The sequence below is a fragment of the Xenopus laevis genome, chromosome 6S, assembly GCF_017654675.1.
Source record: "Xenopus laevis strain J_2021 chromosome 6S, Xenopus_laevis_v10.1, whole genome shotgun sequence".
NCBI lineage: Eukaryota > Metazoa > Chordata > Amphibia > Anura > Pipidae > Xenopus > Xenopus laevis.
Genome location: NC_054382.1, coordinates 21,205,208 through 21,229,283, shown reverse-complemented (window position 1 = coordinate 21,229,283; position 24,076 = coordinate 21,205,208). Strand labels below are relative to the sequence as shown.

At 40.9% G+C, this 24,076-nt stretch overlaps 1 protein-coding gene across 4 annotated transcripts in view; it reads left to right on the top strand.

Annotated features, from left to right (window-relative positions):
• Positions 1-851: 851 nt before the first annotated feature.
• Positions 852-24,076, top strand: part of cacnb2.S (calcium channel, voltage-dependent, beta 2 subunit S homeolog) — a 186,561-nt gene continuing 163,336 nt past the window's right edge. For 2 of the 4 annotated variants that reach the window (XM_041567433.1, XM_041567429.1), the window contains exons 1-2: positions 852-1,289; positions 14,174-14,266. In XM_041567433.1, the coding sequence (XP_041423367.1) occupies positions 1,206-1,289; positions 14,174-14,266 (177 nt within the window). In that variant the 5' untranslated portion in view covers positions 852-1,205. The remainder of the gene's footprint in view (positions 1,290-14,173; positions 14,267-24,076) is intronic. The other 2 variants (XM_041567434.1, XM_041567430.1) reach the window with 1 other exon arrangement.

Sequence of the window (24,076 nt, the reverse complement as noted above, 5' to 3'; positions counted from 1 at the left end):
CTACTTTTTTGTTCTCCTTTTTGATAAATGACTGCAGCAGATTTGGTGCAGGTGTGATTTCTTTGGGTGGCTGTGTAAGCATTTTGTACACTATGTATTTCAGCAGAACCTCAGACCAGTAATACTCCAACAGCACAATATATTCTGTATAATATACTCTTCTTCACTGAGAATTGGGAGAATTGCGAAGGAGGGGAGGGGGTAGGGGGTGAGCTGGCCGGTGGTGGGGGGAGTTGGGGAGGGGGAGGGGTGCGGCCTAGTGGTGCACCTTTTAGAAATCAAGCCTTGGACCTCATGACTGGGGTTGGGGCCTAGGGGTGTGTCGGGCCCCTGAAGTGGCAGCCCCCATGGGCACTGGACCCCCCCCCCCAGTCTCCCTTCCATTCACAGAATAAAGACAGAAACTGTGGGTCCCCTTGGGGCAGCAGCTGCAGGTACCAATGTTCCTACTTAAACAAATGCAGCTCACTCACACAGACAAAATCACACACAGGCAAAATCACACACAGAACAAGCACATTCACTCTGTCTCCCCCACACTGATGCAGAACCATTTTCTAACACACTGTGTCTCTGGCAGCATCATGTGACCAGCAGGCTGTGGCTCCTCTGTGTGTGGAGGAAAAGAAAGTAAGAAGTGTGAGGCGGCAGCTGCTGAGAGAGAGAGAGAGAGAGAGAGAGAGAGAGAGAGAGAGAGAGAGAGAGAGAGAGAGAGAGAGAGAGAGAGAGAGAGAGAGAGAGAGAGAGAGAGAGAGAGAGAGAGAGAGAGAGAGAGAGAGAGAGAGAGAGAGAGAGAGAGAGAGAGAGAGAGAGAGAGAGAGAGAGAGAGAGAGAGAGAGAGATGCAATGTTATCAGGAGACAAGCAGCACTTGCTGAGACTCTGTAGATGACGGAACATCATTATGAGAACCTGGGAGCCTGGCTGGATTAGAGGCAGCTTCAAACTGTCAGCTGTAGCCTCTGCTCTAGACACTCCTTCCCCTCTTGTGATGCCTGTAAGGGAGGTGGCTGAACTGTAGCACTCCACACAGGGAGTCACAGCGAGTGGAGTGCGGGAAGAGAGGAGCTGCTGCCTTCAAGGGGTACTTGGAATATCTTTAATAATGATGGCAGCTGTTTAAGCAAAACTGCAACTGAGGCTAGAGCTGAATGCAAGTGGCAGCCTGACTGATTTGTTTTATTCTGGCAGCTCTCCTTTATTCCAATGGTCCAGAATAACATGTCCAAGACTTCCTCCGCATCACAGCAGGAGATCCACATGGACTCGCTGGAGAACCCCGCTGTGCAGGTACTGTGCCCCCTAAACCTTTGCTGGCACTGCTGATTGGTTGGCTCCAGGTGAGAGCAGATCATGGAGCTTGCACCCTCACTCTAAAAAAATTTCACTCTAAAGGGTTAACAACATCATTGTCAAAAAGTTGTGTTTTTTCTTTGGAATATTCATGTAAATCATGGCATGTTTTGCACTTGCTAACAGCTCCACATGCCCAACCAGAATTCTACTAAATGTGGGCTTTTATTTCTCTTCAGCATCATGCTTCCTTTTCCTGCACTTTATTATCATCGAGGAAAAGAAGAAAACTAAGAAGAGGTTGTTGGGGACACCATTTCCTTCTGGCTGAACCCCAGAAACTGTTGGCAGCCTGGGTGGTGTGTGCGTGGGTGCACATGTATAGATTTGTGTGTATGCATATATGTGTATGTGTGTGCTGCTTGCATTAGTAGTGTAAGTTGTAACTCTTGCATCCATATTAATGATAATTACTATCATCATATTGTCTATAGTCCCTGCATTAGAGTGCAATAGAAGGGGTTCAATCTAATATGTAGTAGGATTGCTATTGGAAGCATCAGTTCAGGGCACGATTTCCCTGAGAAGATCATTATCATTTAAACACTGGTTCCCAAACTGTTTAGTTCCTACTACAGGGGTCTGGAGCCTTGGCAGCAGGGCCATAGTGTCTATATATTTGTTTTAAAAAAAGACTTAAAAACACTAAAACTGCTGGTGGAGCTATGGCTCTCTTCTGTAATCCGTGCATATGTGAACTATTCTTTGCATGCACTGTAAGGGTCAAGAGCCTAGGGCAGCATGGGACCAAAATATAGTCCTCCTTGGCAAGTGGCTGAGATTATGGGTCAGTGGGACAGTTATAGTCATTTTTTGTGGAGAACACATCTTTAGTCTCCCAAAAGTGCAGCTTCAAGGACTAACACAGTCCTAAAATTTCTTGGAACAACACATCTCTAGCCTTGTTGTGAGCTAATGAGGCCAAAACCAAACGTTTCATCTCAAACTGGGCTTGAGATCAAGACTATGTCCTAAGGGCTTTCCTGATTGGGTCCAGCTAGTAGCAGTGCACAGATAAAAATGTAGCTGGCAGTTTACTAAAAGCAGCGTATGGCTATTTTTGGTAACTTAACTGCATTGGGGAACATTCACATCTTTTCATTAGGTGAAATTTTTCAGGTCAATTTACCAATAGCACAAGAATCAGTTTACGCCAAGAGAAACTTCTCCAGGTTCAGGCTGGAGAACTGTCTTTATAAAGACAGAGACTGTTTCATTAAGAGTCATAGGAAAATAATTCTCATTATGCTCTATGCTCAACCTCTTTTACCCGTGAGCCAAATTTGAATGTAAAAAAATGTGGAGAGCAAAACAAGCATGCAAAGAGATCCTGGCATTGACAAATAAGGGCTGTGATTGATTATTGGGAGCCCCTATGTGGACTGGCAGCCTACAGGAGACTTGCTTTGGCCATACACATTGTTTTCTTGCATCTAAAGCTTGCTTTCAAGCAAAGAACATAAAGATAAGCACCTGCTTTGAGACCAATGGGAGTAACATCCAAGGGGTTGGATAGCAAAACAACCAGATCTGTGGAGGGCCTAATTAGCCACTAAGTGGGACATTCACTAAGATTCGTAGTTGCGCCAGGTGTAACTTCGCCAGGCGTAGTTTCGCCAGCGCTCCGCAAATTCACTAAAATCCGAAGTTGCGCTCAGGGGTAGCGTAAGGTTGCGAAGTTGCGCTATCGTTGATTCGCTAAGCGAAGTTACGCTAGCGATGGTTAATTTGCATACGGCGCCAAATTCAAATTTCAATGGAGGAATATGTAGCAGCACTACAAATGCCTGGGAAACCTTAAAAACATCAAATAAAATTTTTATTTTGCCCTACACATGTGCCCACTGTATAGTTAAGGTGCCATGAGTTAGGAAATGTAGGGGGGAAGGAGGGGAGCCCCAAAAATGTTTTCGATCTTTTTCAGCCTATCACCCATAATATAGAAAAAACGCCAGCGTTTTTTTGGGACTTATAGAAATTTTTTTTACTTTTTTTGAAGAAATACCTATCTACTCTATTGCGCTTCGTCTGGTCTGAGGAGGTGAAGGAAGTCTAGCGTAAAAGGTAGCGTTCAGTACAATGCGCGCATTAGTGAATTTGCGTAGTTACGTCCATTGCGAAAATTCGCAAGGCGTAAGGGTGCGAAGTTACACTAGCGAAGTTACGCCAGCGTCCGTTAGTGAATTTGCGAAGTAACGAAAATGCCCAACGCTAGCGAATTGACGCTAGCGTTAGGCGTTTCGGCGCATAGTGAATTTGCCCCTAAATGTTTAGTAGTTGGCCTTATGATGGGATCAGAAGTGGCCCATTTATATGAACCTACACCACTTATATTATCCAACATGCATTGGCATCATCTTTAACTTGCAAAAGAAGTCATAGTGGGCAGTATGATTACTTTCTCGCTAATCAAAACCAAACTACCCAGTTTGTACTTTGTGTAATTTGTGTTGTAGTGATGTTCAAGCTGGCCCAAAACCTGCAGGGCTTCACGCAATTTTCGTGGGCTGTGGGCGGGATCAGGCTGAATTTTACCATATACCCGCCCTGCCCCTGAAATTACAAAGCGCCACTTCCAACTTCAGTCGGGACTTTTTATAGATTCTGTCTTTTGTGTCCCGTCGCCTTCTGTAATGTCAAAGAAGGTGGGTACGGGTCTATATATACAAAGGTGGGTCAGGTGTGAGTGGTGAAGTGCTGGGCTTAGGGTTTGGCTGTGGGTCAATCTATTATCATCACTAGCGTTTAGCCTTCAGCATGTGTGCCAAACCAAGACTGATTTATTTTAGCAACCTTGTCATAAAGTGATACGTTCTTTAAGAACCAATGGAAATCTATTTTGCTGCCTCTTATCTTCTGAATAATGCATAAAAGCCTGCTAAAAACGTGACGTTAAACCCTTTGGCTGTTGATGCAGTCTGGAAGTTGTAGTTCAATAATAGTGCTAGTTTGCAGAGTAATGTAAGACTTAAAGTTCTTCAGCTTCTGTGTCACTTGCTGAGAAAGGAGGCCATACAATGATTAATATGGTTGGGCATGTTGTGTTATCTCCGTTGTACCTCACCATTAATTTGTGTGGGGGTGGTCCAAAACAGATTGGTTGCACAGTGCTAAAAGGAAATCAGGCATGTTGATGCCACTCATCCATGTGTGTGGGTGCTTTTGGCTGTTATTTATATGTGCCTACTATGTACTGACATGATATGTGAGCAGAAGGAATGTTCTATGTGCACAATATGTTTCAGTACAATATGTACTTATGTTCTTTTCTAAAGGAGAAGAAATGGTGGAGTCAATGATTCTAGTCTCATACCCCCAAACTCTGGAATGCAGTTTGCTTAAAAGTGCATCACCATAGTTTTCTGTGTTTACAAATGGTGCAGGGGATAACTTAGACCAGGGGGTTGATTGGCTATTTGGTAGCCCCTATGTGCAGTGGCACTCTAAAGGAGGCTCTATTTAGCAGTATTCTAAGCCAAGAATTCAAAAATAAGCACCTGCTTTGAGGCTGCTGGGAGCAATAGATAAGGGGGTTGGTGAGCAACATGTTGCTAGCAAGTCACTGGTTGGGGATCACTGTCTTAGACATAGAATAAAATGGTGGCGGTTGCAAGCAAATTACCCCAGGTCGGTGCATTTTAGGAAGAAGAGGATGCTCCATCGAGTCTACCTTTCCATCTCCTTTAAGGGTAAAGCACATTCTCTAAAGGTTCCCACGTGTGTGGCCTGCCCATGGAGGTGTTCAGTCAGAATAGTACTGCCTCATTTGGCTCTGAAGTAGTGGTGGTCCAAACTGGGATGGCCCTCAGGCCAACTATTAAGTCATATATATGCTCCTGAAGATCCAACAGGTTTTTGTAGACAGTAACTCTCGAAACAGTGTCAGTCAGTGGTTACTAAAAATAAAGTACTGTCTTGTATAAAAAGGGATGAAAACATCATTTTGTCTCCCTGGTAAGGGCTTTCCTTATGTAGTGCAGTTTTGGGCTCCAGTCCTTAAAATGAGCAGGAGAGAGTGCAGAGAAATGCACCAGTGCTTACAAGCATATTAAATGAGAACATTGCACGTGGTGTATGGAATGGTCGGTGCTGAACATTGAGTTGGTCTAGATAACATCTGCGATTGTGGATAAGTATCAGCACCATGTGCAATTTTCTCATTTAATGTGCTTCTAAACACTGAACTGTAGCTCACACGTAAATAAGTCCTTGCACCCAAGAATACGAGCAATCCATTGACTTTACACTAAAGCGTTTTGGACATCAGTATATGCGCCATAATGAGAGACTGTTTATAAGTAAGAGATCATTTTTGGCATGTAAGGTGTAAGTTGTGATTCTTTTATTGATCACTCACCACTGATCAGGCAAGCATAATTACGAAGTTTCATATAAAGATTTTGCACGCAGTTTATGTATCACTCTTGTCTCTCATGTCCCTCCTCTGACGGACGTCATAGGGTTTTTAATGTTTTTTTTTAAATGTGTTTTTAATATATATTTGTTGGCATGGTTGATTAATATTGATTCATTTTGATAAATTATTTTATCGTTTGGCATCCTGGGGATTAAGTCTTATGGTGTTTTTGATTAACAATATGGTAATATTGTTGGATTTTAGTAGTAAAAAAAAAAAAAAAAAAGATACCCTTGCCTTCCTTATTGTAATTTACCCTGTTTTATTCTGCTGAGGTCTGACAAATGTCAGTATATTAGTTTTGCAATTATTAAGAGGAAAGTACCCTACAACCAGCAAGGTAATACTACCCACCTCATCAAAATTTTTAATATAAATTGATGAGATTTGTTTTGTGTTTTAACTATTTTACATTTAACGGTAAATTTTATTTACAAACACAAGGAACAAGAATGGGTATTTCATGTGCTCCCTCATATTTTTGGGATTTTGGGAGGAGACTGTGGTAACAGGTGATGCTCTATTGCCTTATCAGGGCAAAATTATCAATTGGATTAGATACATCGATGATATTTTAGTAGTTTGGGAAGGCACAAAAGATGAGGCACTGGAATTTGTGGCTATACTTAATGACCTGATTAAAAAATTAACCATGGACATTTCTGACAAGTAAGTTTCCTTTCTAGAACTTTCCATTTCCATTAACAATGAAGGAAGGCTGCTTACCAAGAACTATAGAAAGGAAATTACCACAAAATCGCTGCTAACCTATTCGAGCTTTCTCCCATATATACAGTAAGAAAATCACTCCCAATAGGAGAATTTCTGAAGATGAAGCAAAACTATTTAAAGATCAGGCTAAGAAATTAAAAATGAGACTCAAAAATATTCAGGTTAAATAGTTAAAAAAGCATACCAATGGGCATTGTACATCGATAGGTCGCAATTATTAAAAATCAAAGATAAAGCCCAAAACAATGATACTATACGATTCATCACCACTTTTAATACAAATAGTTCAAGGGTACAAGATATGCTAAATAAGCATAGACCAGTGTTATTGGAGGATGAGACTTTATGCTCAGTACTACAAGATAAAGTTTCCATATGTTATAAGACGAGTCAGAACAAACAACCAAAAATCGGGGATGTTTTCCTTGTGGGGAATGTAACATGTGTGATAAGATACTTAAAATTACAGTGTTTAAAGATAGGTTTGGTAAAGAACATATGGTGAAAACCTAAATGAATTGTAGAACCCAAGAACTGATTTATTGTATAGAATGTCCTTGCCGGAAAAGATATGTAGGCATGACAATACAAATGTTTAAAGGGATACTGTCATGGGAAAAAAAAATTTTTTCTAAATTAATCAGTTAATAGTGCTGCTCCAGCAGAATTCTGCACTGAAATCCATTTCTCAAAAGAGCAAACAGATTTTTTTATATTCAATTTTGAAATCTGACATGGGGCTAGACATATTGTCAATTTCCCAGCTGCCCCAAGTCATGTGACTTGTGCTCTGATAAACTTCAATCATTCTTTACTGCTGTACTGCAAGTTGGAGTGATATCACCCCCTCCCTTTTCGCCTCCAGCAGCCAAACAAAAGAACAATGGGAACAATGGGGAACAACACTCAATAGTAAAAACCCATGTCCAACTGAGACACATTCAGTTACATTGAGAAGGAAAAACAGCAGCCTGCAAGAAAGCATTTCTCTCCTAAAGTGCAGGCACAAGTCACATGACCAGGGGCAGCTGGGAAACGGACAAAATGTCTAGCTACATGTTAGATTTCAAATTGAATATAAAAAAAAATCTGTTTGTTCTTTTGAGAAATGGATTTCAGAGCAGAATTCTGCGGGAGCAGCACTATTAACTGATTAATTTTGAAAAAAAAATTTTTTCCCATGACAGTATCCCTTTAAGCTGAGAATACAGCAGCACTGTAGCTCTATTAGAACTGCAGGCAATACCAATAAAACAGATAAGTTGCTGTCAACGATAGCACAACATTTTAAGAGAATTAATTGTATGGAATCTTCGGAATGAGACCGGCGCTTCTGCAATTTTTGTGAGTTTGGACGCATATGCTTTTTGAGTTTTGCCTCGAAACAGAAAATTGCTCCAACTGCGCATGCGCCGACACACCAGTCTCATTACGAAGATTTCTGAAGAAAATAAGATGGTGCCCATGAACTCCGATGCCTGAATCTGCACAGAGGGATAAATAAAATGTTAGGGGCATTCACCCGGGGTAACACTTAGGCGGGGGGAGGAGGGAGGGGGTCTATGGAGGGTAGGGGAAATGTTTTTTTTTTAACGTTAGGGTTGAATTATCCTTTAAGACTTAACAGTAAATTTCTGGATGCTTTTAAAACTCCATAGCTGGTTGATTGTTACTGACATTTTTTGGTTTATCCTTAAAGGAACAGTAACAGCAAAATATTAAAGTGTTTTAAATTAATAAAAATATAATGCAGTGCTGCCCTGCACTGTTAAAACTGGTGTGTTTGCTTCAGAAACACTACTATTGTTTATATAAACAAGCTGCTGTGTAGCAACAGGGGCAGCCATTAAAAGGAAAAAAGGCTCAGGTTACACAGCAGATAAGCTCTGTAGAACATAATGGTGTTATCTGTTATACACAATTTAACCTGTGCCGTATAGCTTTTTTTAATTTCTCAGCAGCTTGTTTATATGAACGAAGTAGTGTTTCTGAACCAAACAGATCAGTTTTACCAGTGCAGTTCGACAGCACATGCTTTTTTTATTACTTTAAAACACTTTCATTTTTTTGGTGTTACTGTTCCTTTAACCTCACTATGAACAAAGAAGGGCAAAACATATATTTGCCAAAATAAGTGGCTTCCCCCCTCGATTTAAGGGACAGGAGGGGTCACAGAGTGTTGTTTAAGCGCTCTTTTGATATGTGTGCGTAAGTTACTGCTATGTTCTCCGTGAATTCTGTGTTATTATTCATCTTCAGCAGCAGAACAAATTGCATTGTCGGCATGGCAACTAACCACTTGATATTTTATCTGTGGGCTGCAGAGTGGTTTAAATAAACATCATCATGTATGGTATAATGTGCCCTGCCAAATGTGCTTCAGCTTCTTATAGGGCATCTAAACTGCTCCTCCGTTGTCGTGTGCTTCATAAGGAGAAGTTCAAAATACTTTGCTTTGAACCCTTTCCATTCGTGTTTAAAATTCCTGTTCCCAAGTTTTCGGGGAAAACAAAGGCAAATGTTGGGTTTGCCACATAGTGGGACATTCACTAAGATTCGTAGTTGCACCAGCGTCTGCTTCGCCGCACTTCCCCAGGCGTATTTTCGCCAGCGCTACGCAAATTCACTAAAATCCAAAGTTGCGCTCAGGGGAAGCGTAAGGTTGCGAAGTTGCACTAGCGTTAATTTGCCAAGCAAAGCGAAGTTACACTAGCAATGCTTAATTTGCATACGGCGCCAAATTCAACTTACAATGGTGGTATATGTAGCAGCACTACACAAGCCTGGGAAACCTTCAAAACAGCAAATAAAATTTTTATTTTGCCCTACACATGTGCCCACTGTATAGTTAAGTTGCCATGAGTTAGGAAATGTAGGGGGGAAGTAGGGTAGCCCCCGTTTTTTGGGACTTAGAAAAAATTTTAACTTTTTTTTTAAGCAATCCCTATCTACTCTATTGCGCTTCGCCTGGTCTGAGGTGGCGAAGGAAGTCTGGCGTAAAAGGTAGCGTTCAGAATAATTTGCGCATCAGTGAATTTGCGTAGTTACGTCCGTTGCGCAAATTCGCCAGGTGTAAGGGTGCAAAGTTACACTAGCGAATTTACGCCAGCATCCATTAGTGAATCGGCGAATTAACGAAAATGCGAATTAAGCGTTAGGCGCTTCGTCGTTTAGTGAATTTGCCCCATAGAATCAGAAAGGTGACGTCAGATGGGATATGGATTTGTGGTGTGTGAAAAGTCGGAGCATGTGTATATATAAATTTTCAAGTGGTTATTTAGAAAGAAATTCTCTTGTACAGGAAGTGGACCTGTTATCCAGAATGCTTGGGACCAGAGGTTTCCGGATAATGGGTCCTTCCATAATTTGGATCTCCATGCATTAAAGAAACTATACCCCCAAAATTAATACCAAAGCAACAGATAGTTTATATCAAGTAAAGTGGCATATTAAAGATTCTCACCAAATTGGAAAATATATTTAAGTAAATATTGCCCTTTTACATCTCTTGCCTTGAACCACCATTTTGTGATGGTCTGTGTGCTGCCTCAGAGATCACCTGACCAGAAATACTACAACTCTAACTGTAACAGGAAGAAGTGTGAGAGCAAAAGACAGAACTCTGTCTGTTAATTTGATCATGTGACCTAACATGTATGGTTTGCTCGGTTTGCTTGTGTGCACCGTGAATCCTATGATCCCAGGGGACGGACATTACTTTTTTTAAAATGGCAATTTTCTATTTATGATTACCCAAAGGCACATACTACTAAAAAAGTATATTATTATGAAAATGGTTTATTTACACGAAGCAGGGTTTTAGCTTTTTTATGCAATATATTTTTTATAAAGACTTACTTTGTTTGGGGGGTTTTCCTTAAAGTCTACTAAAAAGTAATTTAAACATTAAATAAACCCAGTAGGATTGTTCTGCCTCCAATAAAGATCATATTCGATATCATAGTTGAATTGAGTTGAATTGAATTGAGTCTACGAGAGATGGCCTTCATATAATTCGGAGCTTTCTGGATAACGATTTCCAGATAACAGATTCCACACCTGTAGGTTCATCCTTGCCCCCAGTGCATCCTTGGGAGAAAGGGTGTGACTGACTTTGGAGCCAAATGCACGGGGTCTCCCAGAGAGATAGCTGAGGGAGCCAGTGTTAGTAGCTGTAAGACTGTAAGGTACAGAGAAGAAGCTGCTAAATCTGGGGAGATTGAGCCCAGCATGTCCCCTGCCAAGTTGCTGCAAACTCAGAAGGAGAAAGGTGCAATTAGTGAGATTGTTTCTGCTGCAGAGCTGTGTGTGATCTCCAGTGTGAATTCCTCTGAGAGCACCCCGGTGAGTGAGCCACCCAAGGGAGGATACTGGCACGGATACAAGGGTGGGGCCCCATACTGAAGACAGCTTTTAACCATTTACCTGCTATGAGAGAGCTGCTGCCAACTTCAAAAAGGAGAGGTACTTTTGGGGAATAAGGTAGCACTACCTGGGGAATAAGAGCTCTGGGGAAGGGACAATCATTTAAACTGTGTGGTTATTAACCCATTTCCGGAGAATTAGGACTGTGATATTTACCAAGGACTGTGTAAAGCAACAGTTAAGCACCTAATAGTGGTTTAGGTAGTGTCCCATGTGTCCCCAGTGTAGGAGTGAAGTGTGTATTAGTTTGCCCCAGTGTTAAACTGTTTATATAAAGTTTATATTTGTTCATTTGCAAACTGTGTGTTTTATTATTCCTAGTGGAACCCCCCTGAGGTGTGTTCCTCAGTGTTCACTAGGTGGAGGCACTGCGCTGTAATTCCCAGTTCCCAGTACTTTTTATATGCAAAAGGGACTCAGGGCCCCTGGATTGCCAAGTGTAAGTTGCTATTTAAAGAGACAGTAACCAAATTAGTGTTATATCTTTGTCTGACGCACCAATAAATATTGTACTTTTTCATTTCTGAGCCTGTTTTTATTTTGCAGGTTGTACTGTAGAAAACAGTCTGCAGTGAGCCAAGTATAAGGTGTTACAAAGGGAAATGTTACCACAAAATGCTTCCTTATATTAGATCCTTAATATAAATGGGAAACTTTTCCAAGAGGCACCTCGAGGCAATCACATATAGGCAGTGATGGGCGAATTTGCGCCGTTTAACTTCGCCGAAAAATTCACGAAACTCGCAAAACGGCGAAAAATTCACAAAATGGCGCCGGCGTCTCGTTTTTGACGCCGGCGCCCGTTTTTGACGCCGGCGTCCGTTTTTTCGGAAAAATTTTTTTTGACGCCGGCGAATTTTTGCCACGAATTTTCGCGGGCGTTTCGCGAATTTATTCGCTGGCGGCGAATCGCGCAAATTCGCCGCGAATTCGCGCCTGGCGAATAAATTCGCCCGGCGAATAAATTCGCCCATCACTACATATAGGGACTCGCTTGTGTCTCTAAGAGCTTAAATGAACCACTGAATCTGGTGTGTGCGCAGGTGGGACATGCACGTGTTACTACTGTTTGACATTTTAAGCACCCATTATCTAATGATAAACATAATGAAAAATAGAGGGGAGCGTGGAATTTTAAACAGGCTAAAATTAAACTGGCTGCGGAAGTGAGAGAACAGGTATGTGCTCTAAATCAGTAGCATAAGTCATTTCAGCTCCCAGCAGGAGTTTTCTGTTGTATATACAAGCAGTGTTGGATGTAATTGGCTGGGGATGGTGGAATGTTATAAGAACAGGACCATTTTCTTTCTCATGTACCTCTGCTACCAGGGGCAATAGCCATTATTGTACAGGTATGGGAACCTTTATCCAGAAATCTATTATCCAGAGGTTAGATTTATGATCCGAGGCCACGCGGCGAAACACTGGCGTCAAGTCGGATGTGCCGGAAATAAGGTAAGAAATAGAAATCTTAGATGAAGTCGCAGCGTTTGCATCTAACAGTCGTGTCGCATGCATCCTGTGACTACATCCGACATTCCTATAACTAACCTTATCTTTGTTGCATCTGAGTTGATGGCAGCGTTTCATCGCGTAGCGTCAGATCGGACCTAAATCGCCCATGTAGTTCTACCCTTATGGATCAGGGATAATCTGTGTGCATATTGTGCATGTAGCAAAATAATTCATCTGAAAAATGATCTTCTGAATCCTAAGGCTATGGACACACTTGAAGATTTTCATGCGGTTTTTAAAAAGCCGGCCGCTGCGTAAATATGCTAGCATAAGAACCATTGGCTAAACTTGAAACCGCTAAGCATATTTACGCAGTGGTCCATTTTTTTTAAAAACTGCAGTGAACCGCGCCGAAAACGCTGCAGAGAAACGTATGTGTGTCCATACCCTAAGTAGCATTCAGGTGTTTTTTTTATTATAGTTGGGCTCCTTCTTGAATTACTAACAAATATAAATTGTATATACGTTTTGACAGTGGGGCTCAATCATCAAGGCTGGGCAAATTTTACCCATGGGCAGTAACCTATGGCAACCAATGAAATTGCTGCATTTATTGTTCTACTTGCAGCTGGCTTTAAAAAGCTAATCACTGATTCATTGCTATGGGTAACTGCCCAGGGGCAATTTTGCCCAGTGTTGATAAATGAGCCCTACTGAGTGTGGGTAAAGTTAAAGGCACTAATCAGTATTTTAGTTCAAGCACCAAGGGTCAATGTTTGACTATAGTGATAGAACATGGGTTACATTGGACTCTAACATGACAGGCAGGGCCTTGGCTAAGTGGAAGTCATGAAGGTATGGTGTAGTTGAAATACAACACACACAGGCTACTGTGCTTAAACGTAAAGAAAGGACGCCAGGATGTTCTTGCAGCAAACAATAGAACGTTTATTTGTCAGAGACAAATGATCCACAGGATTAATGATCACAGATCCACAAATGGAAGGTATTGCAGTTGTTAAATAGCCAGGGCAATTAAGCAGCGACAGCACAATGTGGCACCTTTTGGAAGTAATAGGGTAGTTGAAGGTGCACCTCTAGGATGGAATGCCCAGGTGTGGTCCAGATCTCATACATTGGAATAATCAGGGAGATTAAATCTAAAGCCTGATTCCCTATCCAGCTTTGGTCCCTTCACTATAGGCAAACTCAGAGCCAAGGGGAGAGCTACTCCCTACTACAATCCCTGTAGGAGCACAGGCTGCTCATGCTATTTACCCTATCTATCTTACTCTCCTAGAGACTACTATAATAAATATTTATCCTGTCTCTAGCTGGTTTCATTCACAGGGTCACTGCTCCCAGACTTATCACTAGAGGTACTGGTCTCTCTAGGGCAGAACAGCTTTACTGGGCCTTGGTGCACCCAGGCTCCCTGGAACAGATCCAACTGGGTCAGAACCAGAAGCCAAAGAGGAAGATCCACCCCTAACCAGACACTATGTTACAGTGTGTCAGGAAGTGGTCACAGACCAATAGGCCAATGATACACACATGTAAATTAGAAAACTAAATACATGGGCATCTGTCCAGCAACTAGGGAGTTAAGGAAGTGTAGGGATTTAAAGCCATAGGGACATATTAAACCTATGGGTCCTTACAGTACCATTTCGGAATCTAAGAAGTTGCCTGAACTTGTATTTCGTCAACAAATTATCCAAATGTGAAGCATAACTGCTCTGCGTGCTGATCAGGTATCAATAAATCAGACATTTTATTTTCTATTTTTCAGACTTATGGAAAAGGTGCAAGACGGAAACACAGATTCAAAGGATCTGACGGCAGCACATCGTCCGACACAACCTCCAATAGCATTGTGCGGCAGGTACGGTCAGCTACGCTTTCCTTCTTTAAGTAACAGCACTAGTAGTTAATAGATTAATAGAATAGTTAATAGGTAATAGATATTTTGTTCTGTTGTGTTATGTTTATTTTGAAATATCAGGTTTATACTAAAAAGCAATAGCCGAAGCTCTGAAAAATCCTGGCAGTAGTTTAAAGTAATGATTCGCTTGTCAGCTGCCGTTACTTTTGATGGAAGTCAAGAAATATTTATAATCAGATAAACAAGTCACCCTAAGGGTCGCTCAGTATCATAGAACATACATGGTTGGAGCAATAAACAGTTTGGCATGGAACTGTGTGAGTATTATGTATGGATTCTTTCACCAGGGCCATATTTATATGTAGGCAACCAAGGGCCTGTGCCTAGGGCAGCAGCTTTTGTGCTGTAGCTCTCAGGTGCCTGTATAGAAGATTAAATATTTTTTGTTAAATAATAAACCTACCAGCTGCCATAGGAGACTTTGGGGCAGATTCAGTTCAGTGAGAAGAAGGTTTATCACATGAAAAGTCATGGACGGGTTTCAATTTGAGATGTAATTCAATTAAGAAAAAACGTATCTCACTATCGGGAGAATGTAATAAAAGTCGCTAACAGAAAAACTATTCGCAATGCAAACAAATTTTGCTTAGCGCAAATTTAATATAGCTTTTGCAAACCCAGAAACTATTTAGCGACCACTTCCGACAGTGGAAGACCGTTTGCGAATTTTATAGTTCTTAATGAAAAAGTCGTTATGTTTGCTCCAAAAGATTACCTTCAAGCACTTCTTAAGAGTGCGCAATTAAAATTCGCAATGTGCAATTAAAATTCGCAATGTAATAACATTTTAAGGAACAATATTGCATTGCGAGATGTGGATTTTTAGTCTTATTGGTGCAAATTGTTTTGCTCTTTGCCACTTTAATTACATTCCCCCGTATTTATCACGTGAAAACTCTATTGAAGTCTATGTTCCGTTTGCCAAAGCGAAAAGTCACCTGGCTATAGAATGTGAATGACCTCTAGCGCCAGTCTCTTTCGCTGAATTGGCGTCTGTACCCGTTAGTAAATCTGCAATGACCCTGCGGGACTCCAGTGTTCTTAGTGAAATTCTGCAAAATGTCATGATTTTTGCTAATCACTATCTACCATCTCGGTCCTCTTGAGCGCCTCTCCCAGGTTCTCTGGTGGTGGTTGCAGACTTGGAGCAAGCAGGGCCATGTTGGGGCCTATTGGTGTTGAGGTTTGGGAAGGAGACATCTGCAGGGAACTGAAGTTGTGTAAAGAAGTTTTATTAAATCAAATTTTTTGTCACCCCTGATTTACCTCCCTCTCACTTGGTCACCTAGAAAAGTCACCACTATCAGAATTTATTCTTGAATATTACATTAATTACATAATTCGCGAAACTGCGGCAACAATTCGCAGCTAAAAAAGAAAATTGGTGCACATTAAAATTGCTGCGCTTCAAAATTATTCAGACGCCCATTGACTTAAATGCATTTGGACCAAATAGTCGCACATGTATAAATTGTCGCTCGTGTCAAAATTGACAAGCGTCAATATTATTTTGATGCCCATTGACTTCAATGCATTTCACAAATGTTTCGGTTCGCCCATCACTACCCATCTCTAATAGCAGCTGCCTATACTGCTGCTCTTCTCTGCCTGTTACCATGATATACAGGGGGAGCAGCAGGGAAACACCCCTAACTCTTTTAGTAAAATTAATCAACTGAGTCCCTAAAAGTAGATCAGCTAATGGCTACTTTCTCCACTATCTATTGCCCCTACACCACTTTTATTCCTATCTCCCAAATAATTTCCAGTCATTTCTTAATTTAATAATAAGTGAGGAATTCTTGAGGGTTGGGGGCGCTGCTGGAAAAAAATATGTTGACGATTATGGATGCTCTTTTATATTTCTGGGTAGAAAATGGAATCCACAGCAGATATTAATACAGGTATGGGACCTGTTATCCAGAATGCTCAGGACCTGGTGTTTTCCGGATAACGGATCTTTCCATAATTTGGGTCTTCATGCCTTAAGTGTACTAGAAATTTCTTTAAACATTAAATAAACCCAATAGGCTGGTTTTGCTTCCAATAAGGATTAATAATATCTTAGTTTGGATCAAGTACAAGCTACTGTTTTATTATTACAGAGAAAAGGGAAATAATTTTTAAAAATTTGAATTATTTGGATAAAATGGAGTCTATGGGAGACAGCCATTCCGTAATTCGGAGCTTTCTGGATATCGGGTTTCCGCATAAGGGATCCTATACCTGTAGTACCAGTGTTTTAAAAAGTAAAACGTTCACATCTCTGTTTATTTATACAAATCCACATACCTAAAAGCCTTCTGGCACTGCATAGAGGTAGGTAGATTAATAATTAATAATTATTAATAATGTTAATAATGAAAGGCCGCCATAACTTAAAACAGAAACCCCAAATTTTTGACCAAACCAATCCAGGGAATGTATGTTAATGTAAACACGCTAAAGCGTCACATAGAAAAAAAAAATGTTAACGGCTTGGAGACAGGTCAGGTTTAAAACAACAGTTTTAAGCAGCAGAGATTACATTCAGGAAGAAAGAAATGAGCAGAATAGTTAAATAACGACGGCTTTATCTGGAATTTGAATTGTATATTTTATGATTAACAGCATCGAGTTTCTGCAATCTGTTTAGCAATGAAAGTATTTTAATTATAATTAGACACCAAAAGCTACCAAAAAAGCAGCCACCAAATTTTCTCAATTGCCCTAAAATGTGATGCTTCAATTAGCAAGAGCAGCCCTTTAGCCTTCGGACCATTGAGCCCCTTTGCAAAAAGCTGTCTTTGTATAAATATTATGATGGTGTCTAAGCACGTCTCAAATAAACCTTGTAATAACATTTGCGGGCGCTGGCATAACAGACGTCTGTTATAGAAACACAGTGATATGATGTCAGGAGTCCAAGGCTTGCAAGTCTTTAGAACCAAGAAAAGATTCATTTGTGTACATTATGCCATTTTAACCGTATGTTGTCTAGTGGAGCACCATGTTGACTAAAACTTTATGTAACCCTGTCATGGCACTATTTCTTGGATACAGTCCAAGAGCTTACATTGTGGTGGAGAGGTTTGCGCCATTTTAGTTGTGGAAATATCTTGCCAATGGCTGCATACTCACAGGGGTGCTCACATGAGCTGTCTCTCTGCAGATTAAAGGCAGTTTTGAAGTGGAAGAACTCTCAACAATGGCATCAGTCACATCTTGGCTGTCTTGCAGCTTCTCTTGTGGTGTTGGAGCCTTCTGGTTGAATTCCGGTTCAGGTTACCTACCTCCGTTCATCTCTGGATTGTTTACCTGGACTGCTTTAGACTTTTCAACTCTTTAAACTGTAACTTCCCTCGTCTGTGTTCTAAATTCAGGATTCTGTTCTCCTTAGGGTCCACTGCAATTTCCAGAATCCTTCAGGATGTTGTCCTACCGCCTGGCCAGTTAGATCACTCACCACCAGTAACACATCTTGATAAACTTACTGGGGAGTGTGATTCAGGAATTAGGCAGGTGGAGAGTAATGCGAGTAGCCTGTCCTCACCTACATCCTTAATTTCTTCACAAAAATAAAAATCTAAGGAAGGAAGCACATACAGTGCATAGGCAGAGGGTATGTTTTGTGTTTGGGAGGGGGTTTAATTAAATATATTTTCTACACAGTTTCTTAGTATCTCAGGGTCAATTCCACGTATAATACACACTGCAGGATGAACGTGACATGTAACATATCTCCAACTTTTTAGAATAAATGTAGTGGCTTATTCATGTATAAAACTAAAGAACATATGAGAAGATAAATATGGTGCTTATTTAATACATCCCAGAACAAATGGCAGGATAAATACAGTGCCAGGCGTGAATTCACGGGGGAATATCTGCGCTTCAGCACCAGCAAATAAATTAGTGAAACTCCTGAGAAAATTAAAAAATCTAAAAAAATTTGGATGCACGTCGGAAAAGTCACTTGTGTCAACACTATTTAGACACCCATTGACTTTAATGCTGGCGTCAAAATTGCTGTGAATTGAGGCAGGCGTCAAAATTCGAGTTTTGTTAATTTTACGCCGTTTCGCAAATTTCCACCGAATTTTTCAGCGAAACGGGAGAATTTTGGATACACGACGGAAAAGTTGCTCGTGTCAACACTATTCGGACACCCATTGACTTTAAAGCTGGCATCAAAATTGACGTAGTCCGTTTCGCAAATTTCGCCCATCACTAGTGCCAAGTTCATGTATATTTCAGGGTAAATGCAATGGCGACCTGATATATCCAAGACCTCCATCTTGTTTGCTGTAGAAAATGTATTGGTGTTGGGAGTCTTTAGCCTCTCCAAGCCTTCATTAAAATCCAACCATGCATACACTTTTTGGTGTTTCATTTAAAAACCAACAATAAACGGTGTAGGACGTTTAACAGAACACAAGACAAGCCATATAATTCACAGCAAGCAGTGTAGGATCACCATTAAAAATGAAAGAGAATACTGGTATTTGGAGGTCTGTCCAAATATTATTCTTTCCCCAATTTATTGTGTGCACTGGTGTGTAAGTGCAAAACTTGGAAGAAACATGGATTATGGTGCATGTAGAAAAAGCTCCTATTTTCTAAACACTACTAATGAGCTGGCTTGAGAGAGACTAAATTAAGTGAAGAGATCAAAGGTCGGCAGAAAGCATCATTGGACTATTCTCATATTTTCCACTTTTTAAATTATGCAACTTTTCACCATTCCCGTTGACTTTCGCATAAGATACTACTGAATATGGTCCCAATTGCTTCTCCTTTTTATGATCCAAAAAGTGAATTATTGATTGCTTTGGGGTCTCAGTGCAGTTGAACTGAACCATGTGCTTTGTCTCTGGTGGTTTGCTTGTTGTGCCTGAATCCAAAATGGGAGGCCTATTTATCAAAGGTTTGAATTTCGAATTCATGTGAATTTTTTTTTTTACTCTAATAATACATTCTAATATACTCACAATTCGACTGGGAGGTTATTTAAGAAAAAAATCAAAAATCCAACTCGAAAATTAAAAATTTGAATCTTAATAAATCTGCCCAGTTGTGTCTATAATTGAAAGCCATCCTTTTTACTTATCATTTTGGGAGCATGCAGGTTATCAGGCAGGGTTGACTGCACTGTAATAAAGTAAAGTGTATTCCAAATGAGCCCATTTATTCAGTAAGCAAATTATAACCGAGGCAATTATTTCTTCTCCATCCTGGAATGGACATGCCTTTTCCTGTTATTTTCTCATTACTTTGTGTCTGTATTCATTAGAAAAGATATTAGACAAAACAAGCTTTTTAAATGGTTTTCCTTCTGTTCGGCATTCTATGTCATTTATGTACATGTTATACCCACATCTTCTTACTCTTACCCTACAGCATTAATGTATGTCCCATTTTTTGTTAATAAAGATATTAATTTATATATTGCTTGTTGCACTTCTGCATACCTCCCAACATTTGAAAAATAGAAAGGGACAAAAATATCTGCTGCAACAGATTTTTTTGACTATGCCCATTTTTTGGCCACACCCCCTAAATACCACATACATTTTATAAAATGCCAAAAATGTAATGTATAAAGGCTGGAGTGACTGGATGTCTAACATAATAGCCAGAACATTGCTTCTTGCATTTCAGCTCTCTTCTTTTCCACTGATTGGTTACCAGGCAGTAACCAATCAATGACTTGAGGGGGGGGCCACATGGGACGTAACTTGCTTTTGAATCTGAGCTGAATGCTGAGGATCAATTGCAAACTCACTGAACAGTTATGTCCCATGTGGCCCCCCTTCAAATCGCTGACTAACTACAGAGCAGAAAAGCAGGAAGTTGTGTTCTGTTCTGTTACATATCCAGTCACTCCAGCCTTTATTTATTATATTTTGGCTAACTTACTATATTAGAAACATTTTTTATTTTGCACAGCCCAGTTTTTATTTTTACACTGAACTGTTCCTTTAAAATTATTTTCAGTATCTAGCAGTGTTGCAGGTTCAGAATAATCCTTCAACAGTTTTGCTACTCTGCTACTCTTAATCCCTTAAAATAACTAAAACGAAATACACTTTATCTTCTCATGACATGGGACGTCCTTATTTGCTCTGCAAAGACTTGTTAGCGAATTGACTGTAAGGGGCGGTATATTTATTTATAGAAAACTGCTTTATTCCCTTAGATGTCTCTTCGGTAATGTAAACAATTGTAACACAGAACTTGTCTGCACTTCAGCGTAAGTAAGAAAGAAAATAAAACATACAGATAGTATCAGAAATAGTCTATTTTCTTTTATCTCTTATTAATATATATAAGCATTGCAACTACTTCAGGGACACAATTATGCCTTCAATTATCTCTCTACAATTATGTTTCACATAAGCCACAATATTATGTGGGCTAGCTGTAGCAAACCTATAAATATGCCACAGACAAATAAAACATGACAATCTATTTGAGTTTGTGAAGATTCTCATTCATCCAGGTCATAGTGTATCTGTAAAAATAAGTCAAATCAATTGGACTTGCTGTGGTTGTTCTTGAAGAAGTTTCCCCAGTCATCCAACTGGATTCCCACCAGCATTCTGAATTGAGTAGTGATGGGCGAATTTGGGGCGTTTTGCTTTGCCGAAAAATGTGTGAAATTTGCGAAACGGCGCTGGCGAAAATTTTCGCAGTGGTTTTGCAAATTGTGGGAATTTGCTGCAAATTCACTCCCGGCGAATAAATTCTCCCATCACTAGAATTGACAAAGCCAGTCGGATGACTGGTGAAACATCTTCAAGAAAAACCAATGCAAGTCCAATTGATTTGACTTATTACTAGAGATACATCTGTTTGTGATAATTAGAGCTATAGCACACCTGAGAAGTGCGTGAGTAGTGTAACATGCTGCTAGTGTATCCCCGGCACCCTGAGGCTATGGGCAACTCCCAGTATTGCGTGTGTATGCCCCTTTAAGCACCTTACCCTCGGGTGGATCCTGGGTGTCTCCTGGTGCACAGATAAATCAGGCTGAAAGTAACAGCAGTCCAGGATGATTGTTTCAAACAAATAACTTCTTTATTGGACAATGGCAAATGATATGGCTCACAGCAGTCAGGCAGTAAAGCTCTACAAATACAATCACAGCACATGGTAGGAAACCTTCACGCTTTCTGCTACTTCTAGTTGATCCTTTTTAGGGAGAAGTGTAACCTGTCTTGGTGATTTTCCCCAGCAATAGGGATCTAGGGTACCTTGCTCCTTGGCACTTTCCCTGCTCCTGAGCTCACTCACTACTGTTGCCACATCACCCCTTTAACATTGAACAAATATGAAATCCACAGGGTCAGACTGGGGGGCCTGGAGCCCACCAGGGCTGCTGCCTCCCCACCCGAGGTGCAAAGTGTCCTCTGGCCTCCCTCCACGAGCTGTAACCCTGCCCCCCTCCGGGCCCGTGCCTACCTTTTTATTTCAGCCGTGCCGGAAGCAGCTTCTGAAAAAGGAATCAGGGCTGGCCCCACCGGTGTCCCGCCAGCCCTGTCCGACACTGCACAACCTGCATGGCTAATTAGCAATTAATTTAGATGCATGCTGCAGACTGAACTGATATATGTGCAACCATGCATCATGCATCTAAATGAATTGCTAATTAGCCATGCAGGCTGTGGATTCCATATGTGTTCGTTTTTAAAGTGGTGAGGTAGCAACCCTATCGCCCACTCTTGTCCCTGTCTGGTGGCTTGATCACTGCAAGGGTGCTAAACCCAACAACTCTCCTTGTTGGAACCAGAAAGCTGCTCACTAAATACCTGCCTCTAACTTTTCACTCCTAGAGTGACGATTACACAAACTTCTGACACTTAATAAAACTTTCCCTAACTTGTGGTCTGTCACCACTCAGATCCTCTCCTGTACCCATCTCCCTGCAAGGTGGGATCCAGGAAGAGAGCCCTGAGCATTAGTGATGTGCGGACCGACACCTGCGGGATTTGGGCCGACCTCGCATCCCCATTTGTGGGTGGTGGGCGGGTCAGGGTTGCGTTCTTCTTTCTTCTCTCCCAGCCGCCATCTTACACTGCCGGCTTCCAACTTCCGGTTTTATAGCCCAGAGTCTGCGAGTGGAGGGCGGGCGAGTTCAGGTCGGGTGCGGGTCAGGTAAAACCCAACCTACACATCACTACGGAGCATGCATGTTCACCCTGTTAAACACTGCCACCTACTGGGCAAAACCTTGAACTAAAATGGACCCAGGAGAAGGGACATAGCTGCCTGGGTGAATCAAATGACCACTTAGGTGTCCAAATAAAGGGGAAACTACCTGAATAAAACCATACCCAAACCTTGGGGTCTCTACTAAGTCAGGGCTGTATTTTGGTGCATGTGCATGTGCAGTGCAGTCTACTTGCCAAAGGAGCTGGTAGCAACCCCTTCCCCATTTAGCTCCACTTTTGGATTTAGCTGCAATTGTTCAGGCTTTCTTATATATATAGGCACCCCTGGGCTGCCCCTCTAAAGGAGCCACAGCCCACAAGTGCCTAAATACAAAAACGGCCCTGATTAGAGCCAGTGCTGCCATTGTTTTCTAGGGACAATTGTGTGATCAATGTGACTACTAGCAGGGTGAGCAATGTCACAGTCCCCACTCAGTCCCCACTCAAAAGTACATTCAAATACGGATATTCAGAGACGCATTGTTCTGAGAAATATGGTTTACTTCCTTTTTTTTAATTATTTGCCTTTCCTGAATGATGTACTTATTTTGACTTATTGTAAGGCCTTACTGATCGACTGTAAGTGTAGGAGAGGAAATTACAAGTCATAAACAGTTTACTTTAACCAATATGATTGCTTAAAGACCTCAATGAGGTAAAACATGACTGGTGGTAATTGGATCTGTACTTTGCTTCATGTCTATGGTGAAAACTATGTTGGGCTAGTACCACATGGGGCTACTTCTTGGCCTGTATAAAAGACAGCCTCTCCACTGTATCACGCAAGTCTGCATTTGGACACCAGCATGTGGCGGCATCTGGGCTGATGCAATGACTTGCCCTGTGCTTCATTAGCCTTAGACTCATGCAGTTTGCAGTCATATATTTATCATAAATGCAAAATGCATAAATCCAGTGTGCACAAAATAAGTTATGCCTTTCTTATTTATCAGTATATTTAAAGGGGTTGTTTGAGTTAACTTTAAGTAGGATGTAGAGAGTGATATTCTGAGACAATTTGCATTTGGTTTTAATTTTTTTGATTATTTCAGGTGTTTGAGTTATTTAGCTTTTTACTCAGCAGCTCTCCAGTTTGCAATTTCAGCAATCTGGTTGCTAGGGTCCAAATTCCCCTAGCAGCCACGCACTGATTTGATTAAGAGACTGGAATATGAATAGGAGAGGCCTGAATAGAAAGATGAGTAATGGCAATACCAATAAATTTGCTGCTTTACAGAGCATTTGTTTTTAGATGGTGTCCGTGACCTCCATTTGAAAGCTGGAAAGAGTCAGAAGAACAAGGCAAACAATTGGAAAACTAGAAAAAAAATAATAATGAAGACCAACTGGAAATTCTATATCATAGTAAAAATGAATTTAAAGGGGAACGCCACAAAAACATAACTTAAGCTTTTTGAAAAGTAAACTTAATTTCAAGCAACTTTGCAATATACATCAATTAAAACATATGCAGACTTTTCATGATTTTTAATGGTTTCTGACAGTTCCCTAAGCCTATCCCCCTGCTGATCTGTCTGACTACTTTGCTGAGTTGACT